Below are 11163 nucleotides of genomic sequence, written 5' to 3' on the forward strand. Positions count from 1 at the left end.
AGATGCCTCTACTGATTATGCAGTCCCCATCTGGGTCTGGCAGGTGCAGAACAGGTCACAGCCAGGCAGCAGCCCCCACTGCTAGACTGCTCCAGTGGGTAAATGGTACAGGGAACCCTCCGGGCTGCTTCAGCAGTCCAGCTAGCCCAAGGTACCAATTGGCTGAGGCCCAGAAGCTTCTGAGAGTGAGTAGCCCTGAGCTACTTAACAGGGCAGCTTTTTGTACTGATGGGGCCAGGACAGATGCTGGTCCTCCTGGCTGCAGATCCGGGAGGAGCCAGACAGGGTTATTTTGCCCCAAGTGGCACAATTTGCCCTACACCAAAGTGCATGCCCGGGCACGTGCACTGAGGCAAAAAGCCCTGGCTCAAATTTGCACCGCTTCTATTTGACCTGCTGCAAGCACACATTCTTGCATGTGTGGACATGCCCAAAAAGACTATCCCCCTCTTTCTTTATTTTTGTAAATCTTTCCAATGTTATTCTTTTGTGAATGCAATGCATGTTAGAACTTTTTTGGAGAAGCAGAGTAATGTCCCAGTCTGAAGTGCTGACTGCTCCTGATGATTATTACTGACTTCTGTATGTGTTGAAGGTATGTGAATGATAGATCCCCATGTAGAGTGGGTTGTCTGTTTCACTGCTGATTTCAGTGAAGCCTTGGCAGTTTACATGAACTGAAGATCTTCCCTTTGGTGTACTGGGTGAGGTGATCAAACCAACTGTTGACCAAGGAGGGGTGTTTCACCACCTTGCTCTGAAATCTCTTTCCGTTTTTAAATCCTAATAAAATCACTATGGAGAACCTATATATTGGGGTTCATTGGCCTTTGAGTCATACTAGTGAAGATGCAACAGAAAAACATTCTTTTTGAATATGGAGGGATCTTTGCATTCACTCTTACACAACAATGGCAGGGCGGTGCTAAGGCACCCAAAAAAACAAATTTATACCACCTTGTTCTAGGGGCAGACCATCCTGCATTCATCTGCCATGCCTTGTTGTTAATGGAAATATGTAGACTGTGGGAGGCTGTCCTGATCTTACTAAGGTGGCCATTGACTTGTGGTCTTAGCTTTCCAGGTCAATCACATGGTTCTATGCCTCCCCTACAGTGTGTCCTATGCCTTATAGATGGCATCCTACTAGTCATATCCGATTCATGCCCCTAACTGGGATGTATTCTCTTGTTTTATCCTGTCTGTGCCCCCAACTGGGACTCCTTATGACTTGTGCCCCTAACTGGGCCCTACTCGTTAGTTCAGGCCTCTCTACTTGTCTTAGGCCTCTCAACTCGGTTCAGGCTTCCTAGGTCAGTGCAGGCCTCTCAGTTCTCCTTGGGCCTTTCAACTCTCTCAGGCCTCTCCACTCCTCTTAAACCTTCTCAGCTCTACTCAGACCTGGTTCAGTCCTGCTCAGGTCTTCTAGGGACCTCTGTGGTCCATCTGATCTTTCTTGTCTAGCACTTTTCTGTTGAGGAGTGATTGCCTAGATCTTCCCTTCCACAGGGTAACTCACAATGGAGTGGGGGCCGAGGCTTTCCGATGCCCCATCCTCACCTTTGGGGTGTAGGCATGGCACTTCATGGAGGTGGCCCTGCCACAGGCAGCCCCACCACACTATCCACCTCCTGTAGGCTGCAGTTTGACGTCTTACCCAGGACCAAATAGGCCTACCTGGTCTCTCTACCTTCTCTTGTGGGCTTCTCTTAGAGGTTCCGCCCCATCTCCTGGGCTGGTGGCTGTTGGGTTCTCTGAACCTGACTCCACCTCTCAGCTGTGGTCTCTCTCTGGCGAAATCTCTGGTCTCCCTGAGGCCCTGGCCCCACTAGTAGGCCAGTTGGAGAGCCAGGCCCTCCACAGCATTGGCCACCCCTCATGGTGGGTTTGTACCCTTTGGTCCTCTCCTGGGCCCTGGCCCCCAGCATAGGCCAGTTGAGGTCCTTGGAATCAGTGAATTGGCTGTCAGCCACCTCAGTCATGGGTCCTCCCTCTCAGGCCCCTTCAGCTAACTCCCCTGCTCCCCACAGGGTTCAAAGCCCCACTGAGATGGTCAGCCCTGCTCCCTGGGTACACTCTGGCATTGAGCTGAATCTCAGCTTCTCTGGCCCCCCTCTCTGGGCCCACTTGGTCCCTTTCTGGCCAGATGACCCTGGGGCCTCTTTCTTACAGACTAGCCTGGGTCTCTCCAAATTTCTACCCTCTCAACCCTATTATCCTAGGCTGTGGACCCCACCTAGGTCCTAAGGAACTTCCTCCTCCCCAGTAGTTGCTACCTTAAATCTCTGGGATGTTCAGATGGTCCCCAAGCTTGCTGTCTTCTGGCTGGTAGGTGTTGCTCCTAGATGTTTCGGCCATCTTGCTCTCCTAGCTTGGCTTCCATTTACATATAGATGTTAAGATAAGGTCTCTGAATTTAACCCAGCCCAGCTCTTCTTAAGTCAGGCAGACTCTGGGCAGTCACGCAGCTCTCCTAATCAGCGTTGCCTGCCAGCCCCTGAGTCTCCTGACTCCCGGATTAGGCCTGGCTGCACCTGCCACAGGCTTTGCAGGCCTGCCTGACTCCATAAGTGGCAGGCACCCCGGTGCCTTGCCACAAACAATCATTCGTCTCTGCTCTCTTTCAAGTCAGATATAGGCAATACTATTCAGATATATACTGCACAAAGATGCAGGTATGAAGAGAAGGCTTTCCAACTTAGTTTTGTCAATAAGCTAAAATCAGTACTCTCTGATTTTCTTAGTAAACTGTGTAGTTATCCTGTGCATTCAGCTAGGAAGAATCATGCTCTCAGTGACTTTTGTCTACAACATCATTGCCAAATCTACATTCTAATAGTAACTACTTGGAACTTTTGCTCCTTTTATGCTGTTTCCCAGTGTACAGAGTTTGAAGTTTCCTCAGATAACAGGCTTTTTCTGACAAGAAAATACTGACACATTCTAAGTGGTCACATACTTTTCATTCCTGACTACCATGCTAAATGTGTCATGTGGATATTGGGATAATAATTTGTTATCTTAATTAGGTGTGTCTTCATGACACATGTTTTGTAACAGATACAGTATATAGAAACTATTGCAGTGCCTTGCCAGGGTATCCTTTGAAATGAGAAACATGACTTAAGGGTTTTCTTCCTTTTTAAATAAATAAAAAATAAATGAACAATCACAGAGTCCAACTTTGAATCCTAGCATTTCCTGTTAAGTCCAAAAAATAGTGCAAGAAACATGTTTGGTCTGCTCTTTCTTAGGCTTGATGATGTGATAGGAAGAATGTTGTATTGTAACATCAAAGAGTGATGTTGTTATACCTCTGAAGCATGACTTCTGGAAATCCAAGTGAAATAATGTACACTAATTTTTCTCTTGAACAGGGCCAGTTTTAATAGGTTTGGAATCTTATCAGAAATGTTCCAACAATTTCCTTCATTGTGTTTTCATGTGTCTTTTTTGACTAGCTAAATTTCTCTCTCACTTCCCAAAGCCCTGTTAAGTGACTCCCCACTGGGTTTAGTTAAGAACACTGCTGAACAAATTGCAGGCTGCCAAAACCAGTCAACGAACCACTGGTGATGAGCAAATGTTTCTGTTTTTTCAGCTCATGGTAAATGCCTCCTACTTTTTCTTCCCAGCCCATGTTGTTAAAATGGAAAACACAAAGATCTGGCTCAGAAGCAGGCCCAAACTGTATCCTGGATCTGAACACACAGACTTTGGAAAGGTATCAGTAGGGATCAGACTTTTGCACCTGGCTTCCATTTACATATAGATGTTAAGATAAGGTCTCTGAATTTAATCTTGGCCCAGTGATCATCCATACAGTTTTTACACCTTGAAGGCAGCTGCATTTCATCAATTTATGAAATGATTCCCTTGGGAGTTGCAAATGAACATCTAGGGGCAGAGCCTATATTTTATTCTTACCCTTAAAAAGATTTTGAATTGTGATGAAAATGGTATATCATTGTAAAACTCTGAGAATAGCAATGAAGGGGAGACATACTCCATGACTGAACTTCAGTACTGGCCATGCTGTAATTCCAGCGCATCAAAGCAGACTTGATTAATCTGCCTGCTTCTCATGTATCAGTGTCCCTGTGCTTCAAAATAGCGGTGGGGGCACTTTATCTAAAGCTCATTTGATACACAAGATGCTCTTGGAGCCACTCTTAATTAAATTGCCCCCTGCCCACTCCCAGAGCATGTGTATAAATGCCCTTGGATACCAGCATAGAAATGCTTGTCTTTTCTTTAGGAACCATTGTTTGCAGACAGGCAAGTGCCAAAAACAGGTATGTCTGAGGGCTACCTCATTCTTCTGTTATAAACATAAAACAATTATATGAAAGGCAAAGCTAGAGTTCAATTGTGATGGAGAATGAATAGTTTAACATTATTCTAAGTTATTCTTACCTGTATTTTAGTCACTTATTTATCTTTGATTGGAAATACCATATTTTCTCACATACAATGTGTAAAATATGCACCTTATTTTTTGAAAAGCAGAATGAAGAAAAAAAGATCTTTCCTTGTAGTAAGTAACTGTGTAGCAGCAGCTAAAGAGCTGAGCCTATTTGTTGTTCTCCTCCCTGTGGATCAATGCTGACTTTACATTTGTTTTTGCTCAGTTAGTGGCACAAACTACTTTCACCACATTTCTTGCATATAATGCACACTTCAATTTCCAGCGCTGTTTTGTTAGAAAATGCTGCATGTTTTATGTGAGAAAACATGGTATTTTTAATGGTGGGTACAGCTGACTAGGAATCGAGGATCCTGTGTTGTATTCCAGGTTCTGCTACTGATTTCCTGTGTGACCGTGAGCAAGTTATTTCATTTCTCTGTACCCCTTCTATGAAAACGTCATATATTTCCCCAGTTATAGGGGTGCTTAATAACTCTAAAACCCTTTGAGACCCTTGGATGAGTGGCAAAATCCTGTGTGTTGTGTTTGAGGAAATACTGAAGAAATAAAAAGAAACCAGTGAAACTGTAGCTAACTTTTATACCATGATGAGAAATTATTCTACTATTTATTGATACAAACACTCGTATCTTAATGAAAAAAGGTTTTTTGTTTGTTTGTTTTTGTAATACTTAAAGCTTTTGCTATGTCTTGATCGGTAACCAGACCAAGAAACATACCTGCTGGATATGCTGTTGACAGGAAAGCACCAAAGGCAACCTGAACACATGTTAAACCTAGCAAATTTATAGTTACAGAAAATCTATTGCCTAAAGCATAAATTCCCGTTTAATTTTTTTTCCACATAACCAAAGCCAGTGAGCTGGTCACATCCCTAGATGTACTGTGGGAGATGCACATTTTCTTCAATGTATAAGAAGTCCTTGAGGTCAGAGGAAAAATTATTATTATACGTATTCTTTATTTTCAAAGTGATTAAATATGTTTGGTCATTGTCCTAATAGTTTTGTTTTACTGAGAAATGATTTTTTTCCCCATTTTATAAATTGTTTAGATTACTGAGCCCAAAATGAAAGAAACCATGGGGATTATTGACATAATTTCTCCCCATAATAGAAGGCCATGGAAACTTGAGGATTCTTTCCCTTTCCTCAGCCTTCCAAAATTTGTCTCCCACTCTCAGAGGCATATTGAAAGACCCTTCTCTTGGCTGAGGACAGTTGAATGTTCCTTCTTTTCCTTGGAAACCTACCAGTCTTCACTTTGTATCATTCAGTAGGGCCTCTCAGTAACGATGACAGTGTCTCCACTGTTTTCTGGCTGTGGACTGAAGGGGTCTGAGCTTTTGTCTCCATATTCAATCCTATGCATTATCTTGCACACTCATTAGCTGCGTGCTGAGGACTCTGCTGGGAATGGCAGTAATTTTTTAGCCTCATGGTCAGGGTACACACCTGAAAGTTTCAGGTGGTCAGGTTGCAATGACTGTTTTATTATTGTCCCTGCCCCAAATTGTTCATAGTCAAAGTCAAGAAGCAACAGATGGCTATAGAGAAGTTGGGAGTATAAGAAAATAGTGAGACATGATTTGCACAGTAGGTTAGTTGTTTGAGCATGATATTCATCTACTTGTCAAGTTTTTTATAGACATCGTGGTGAAAAGGCAATGAAATTTAACAAAATAGCAAAGGTATGTGCATCTTATGCAGCTCTTGAGTGAAGTACAGTCCTGTTGAAATCACTGAACATTGTTTCACAATTTATTTAAAATGTTACAAGAATTTTGCAGACATTGTTCTCATGCTTCAGTATGTGGAATTAGTTTTAACAAATCTCAATAAACAAATAGGAAAAACCTTGATTCCATTTGTAATTGCAGTTATGAACAAACTAAACCTTTCAATTAGGGTGCCGTGTGTCCCCCTCAGGGGTGCCACAACACGTGCTGCAGCTGAAGTAGCAGCCAGGTATACTGCCCTGCACGGATTCCTGCTGCATTAGAGCTGTGATCAGCCTAAAGTAGGCAGGAGCTGGGTTGCAATTGCTTTTGCAGTTTGGCAGTCCTACCTGCCCACCTCTCTTTCCAGGAGAAGCATCGATGGGACCAGAACAGGAGGGGCTACACAGCACAGGGCAGCTTTTGCCTGCTTTATGCTGATCACAGCCCTAATGTAGGAGAAATATGTGCACATGCCATAGCTCTTCCAGGCTGGCTGTTTAACAGTTGCAGAGTAATTTTTATCTGGAGGTAGTGGAACCTCTCTGATAAGCACTGAAGTAAGCTGAGGCAGTACTAGCAGTGGTTCTCTTGTGGTGGAGGGGTGCCCTGTTCTTGAAAAGGTTGAGAACCACTGAACTAGACAGACTCTATAGCCTGCTCCTACCAAGAATTTGATCATTCAGATCACATTCATATAATGGCATGCATAAATCTGTTTTTAGAAAAAGTAATTTTGGAGGTTTCTGGAACCTAAACCCCAGTTAATCAATCTTAACCAACAGGAGGAGAATTTTTGCTGTTGATCATGAAAATCTAGAAAAACAAATCTTATATATTATGTATGCTGTATTGCCTTGCTTATATTACAGACCTCAGTCATGTTTTATGATTGTCAGGGACTGGTTTCTAGGCATATGTTATTTGGAATCTTTATGCTTGGCCCTGATAATAGGTTAGAGCTGTGCATGCTGCTGGAAAATGAACCCATCTTTGAAACTGAGACTAATGAGGACACTTTTTCCTGTGATCTACTTCTCTCCTACCAAAAGGTAATCTTTTTTTTTTTTTTTTCTCCCCTTGTTTAGTTGATGTTTAGGTTGTGTGTCCAGGGAGGGAGCATTGTGACTTAAAACAGTCATTAATGCGTGTTGTTATGTAAGTACTAAAACAACATAATATAAAAAAGGACAGTGCAGAAGTGTCAAGTGAGGCTACCATAAAGTACAGCAGCTCTGGAGCAGCCCAGCATCCAGGAGGTGCACAAAACTGGAGGCAAGGAATGTGTGTATTTTAATCTTGGCTCTTACACAGGTTTAAGTCTACAGTTCCAATGCTTTACTTTGATTTCTGATCAGAAACAATGGGTATAATAATACTTAGTTTGTGCATGCTAACACCTTTGTCAACTATAATGTTTGTTTAAGGTTTCTAAGAACACTATGAAGGTGAAAAAAAATTGTAGAAGAACTAAGCATCAGTAAATGCATGTAATCCTTCTGCCAGGCACTGGACAGCACTAACAAGGGCTGGGTTCAGATTTAGTTCTTTTATACTAACCTTTTAAATTTAGCTCGTGCCCCCTCCCAAGAAACCTGGGAAAATACATTTTAATAGAGTGGTCTATGTAAACAAACTACCCCATGCACCAAGCAAAAGTTAAATTAACACCTGGCCTATTACAATGGAAAAAAGGAAGCAGGAATGTACCTTAAGGAAAAACTTAGAACTATTAACCCTGAACTAAAGCTTAAAGCAGAACACAGTCACAGTAACTAGCAAACCAATCCAGGGGCCCTAACTCAGTCAGTTGGGAAGGGAGTCTCGCTACCATCTGGGAGATCTACCAGCTACTCCAGCCAAAACAGCAAGTGCTGGTTGGGGAAGCCTACCCTGGAGGCACTGCTGCCCCTTGCTGCCAGGGGTTTCTGCTTTGCTGTGGGGGCTGCACTACTTACACCATGCTGAGCACATCTACACAAGCAGTTAATGTGACTGAATATGAGCTGGACTAAATAAATCCTGATGTCACCATCTAAATGTGCATTTAAGTACAAAAGCTTACTCTGCTGCTGGATACCACTTGTACCTGATGGGACTATCCAGCAGTGCAGTAAATTAGTCTACTGCACCCAAATTGCTGCACACATGTAGACAGTGATGCTTTACTGCACAGCAAATTAGTCTGCTGTGCAGTAAAGTGTCTCATATAGATGCACCTAGTGGGAAGCGACTCATGTAGACATGCTGCTATGGTGGGATGCTGAAATGCGCTTCTCTGGCCACCACATCCAGGGGTCTTCACTGCTCCTGTATAATGGTGTGGGTGTCTACCATTCTGCTGCCAGGTAGTTTCTGCTGATCCTCCCGACCTTTTTTGGTTGTTATGCAGCCCAAGCTCTTTTAAACTCTGCTCTATGTTAGTGGTAGGTTCAAGGATTTTTTCAGCTCTTTCAGCTATAGTGAGTCTTAGGCTTTCAGCTAAACCCAGTATAGTCTTGTGCTCAGAAGTACTTTTATTTTGAGGACTTGAGTGAAGCTATCTAAGGATTGATTTCTGCCTAGAATCTCTCTGTTCCTCCCAGTTGCATAGATCACAGTAAGGGTTGATCTGTCAATGACCATTGTATAACTTTGTGTTATATTTATGTGCCTACAAACTTCACACATTTGGAAAGGAGGACTAGTGGATGTAAAATGTGATCCACCTGCTCTTTACAATTGTACACTTTAACCTTAAACAGTATAATCCAAGCCTGCAAACAGTGAAAACAGGTGCAAACAGCCCCTCAAATATGCATAGTAATGAAGGTATGCAGATAGAATACACAGAGTTACCATTGTACCATTGACCAATCAGTCAAATATGTAGAACATAAGCAGGGTTACATATTAAAAAAAGGACCCGAGTGCAAAATTGGTAAAATAATGTGAAACTGCGGCATAGAAATAGATCTCAGTAGAAGAATTTTGAGCAGCATTTAAGGAGGCTGCTGAAAACCTGTCGTGTTATTGAGGCTTTGTCTGTGCTTAATATATTTTTCTGGCATAATGTTGTTGGTTAGAGGCCGTGAAAAAATCACCTCCCCAAGTCAACATATCTATGATGGATTAGGCTCTGATATAGAGACAGTCATAAAAGAAAGAAGCTCTTTCTGTCATTTGGGGGTCTGGTTTAAGCTGTACTAGAAAAAGAAATCTTAAGTCATGTCTGCTTTAAGGTGCTTTCTAGGATAGCTCAATCAATAGGCTAACTCCCTTTAAGCATAGCCAAGCTCTTACAATTGAAAGAAAAAGGTTTGGAAGCATTCAGTTCAGTATACTGCACAGAGAAGGGGAAATAGATTCTTGGCTATTCCAGATAACAGTGGAGAAGTTGCCTGATCCACCCCGGACAACCATGCTGCTGAATCACTACAGTGCAGATCCTCGGTATCAGCGACTCTTCATCAATCTGGTAAGGGTGAAGCCAACTCTAAAAACAAACATTTCCTCCACGAACAATGTGTTTGTTATATTTTCTCATTGTTTATGATGGCTGTGTCAGCCGCACTGATTTACATAAACACTGCCAATCCTAGGACGCTACACTCTCAACAAAAGTAGCTGAGTACAAACAGCATTCCAAAGTTTTAATTCATATTGTATAAACATAACAGATGTTGATAAAATGAGCCAACAAGAAAATACAACAAAGAAGACCATTTCAAGGGGGATTTTGATTAAAATACATTCCAGATTGACAGGATGATACAATGTTAATGGAATAGATCATTTAAATGTCATTATTTGGCTCCTATAGAACTCTAAAGCAAACATAAAGCAATGCTTTTGAGTTTTCAGTCTCTCTTACTGTACAGTCCCTATACATCAATGCATAAATAAAGTTCTTTCTCTTCTCTTTTTTCTGCTATGACATGACCACATATATGTCCTAAATACTATACAATAATACCATGACCAGAAGCAGCAATGTGTTTGGTGTACATTGCAAGGCCTGAAATAAATAAAATAAAATAATATGGCATGGCATGACATGACATAACATGACATAAAGCCAAGCCAAAGCCAGGCCCTGCCTCATTACAACAGAGGGAGATGTTAATAAGAAGGAGCATATTTAGGGGGTATTTGTTTAAAAAACAAATGAACTCTGCTGAAGTTCACCATGTGGGTATGATGGTGATAGGAATACTTACTGCTGATCCAATTCAATGGCCATCTAATTTGACAGCCTGTCTCTGACGGTTGGCCAGAACCCAACAGTTCAGAGAACACAAGTTCCCTATGGTAGTGTAGTTTGCAGTGCCTACCACAGTTTCATCATTCTTGCTGCCAGAGAGGGGCACTGCGGCACATGGAGGGACAGGATTTGCTCCAAGTCAAAATGATGTATTGACAGCAGAGCTGGTATAGAAACCCAGACATCATGATGAGTCTAAGTCCCAGTGCTCTATTCAGGAGACTGCAGTGACCTCCTAGTTGCAGTATTGCCCCAGTATTAGTATTAATTTCTAACAATATGAGAGACTGATTTAAGCCCTGAAGTACAAGTGTAATATCCCTTCCAATATTTTTATCATCATTAGTTATGACAATCCTGGACATTTTTTGGTATCTCTAAGAAATGCTCAATACCCTTTTTTTAAAGTTCTTGTTAGGGTCTTGATCTCAATGACATCCTGTAGTAATGAACTGCACAATTTAATTACATGCTATGTAGAAAAAGTGTTTCATTCTGAATATATCACCTTTAAATTTCTGTGAACACCCCCTCGGTCTTGTGTTGCAGGACAAGAAGAGCCGAAGTTCCTGACTTGCATTCTCTAAGCTATTAATTGCTTTATATATTTTTATCAAATCTCCATTTCTTCTCCTTAGGTAAACAATCTCAACTTCTTTGATTGCTGTCTGGGTGTTCTTTCAAGCCCCTGATCATTCTTGCTACTTTCTTCTGAGCTCCCTTTATTTCATCAATGTACTTTGAGATTAGAATGACTAGTACTACATATGGCGT

General features: G+C 41.9%; 1 protein-coding gene across 2 annotated transcripts in view; it reads left to right on the forward strand.

Moving 5' to 3' along the window:
* Positions 1-11163, forward strand: part of LOC149869216 (chloride channel protein C-like) — a 127461-nt gene that overhangs the window by 113789 nt on the left and 2509 nt on the right. The window contains exons 14-15 of one of the 2 annotated variants that reach the window (XM_090039942.1): positions 7102-7198; positions 9508-9603. In XM_090039942.1, coding sequence (XP_089896068.1) covers positions 7102-7198; positions 9508-9603 — 193 coding nt within the window. The remainder of the gene's footprint in view (positions 1-7101; positions 7199-9507; positions 9604-11163) is intronic. The other variant, XM_090039943.1, reaches the window with a different exon arrangement.

Source organism: Crocodylus siamensis, chromosome 3 (assembly GCF_052110815.1).
Source record: "Crocodylus siamensis isolate JL-2025a chromosome 3, ASM5211081v1, whole genome shotgun sequence".
Lineage (NCBI taxonomy): Eukaryota > Metazoa > Chordata > Crocodylia > Crocodylidae > Crocodylus > Crocodylus siamensis.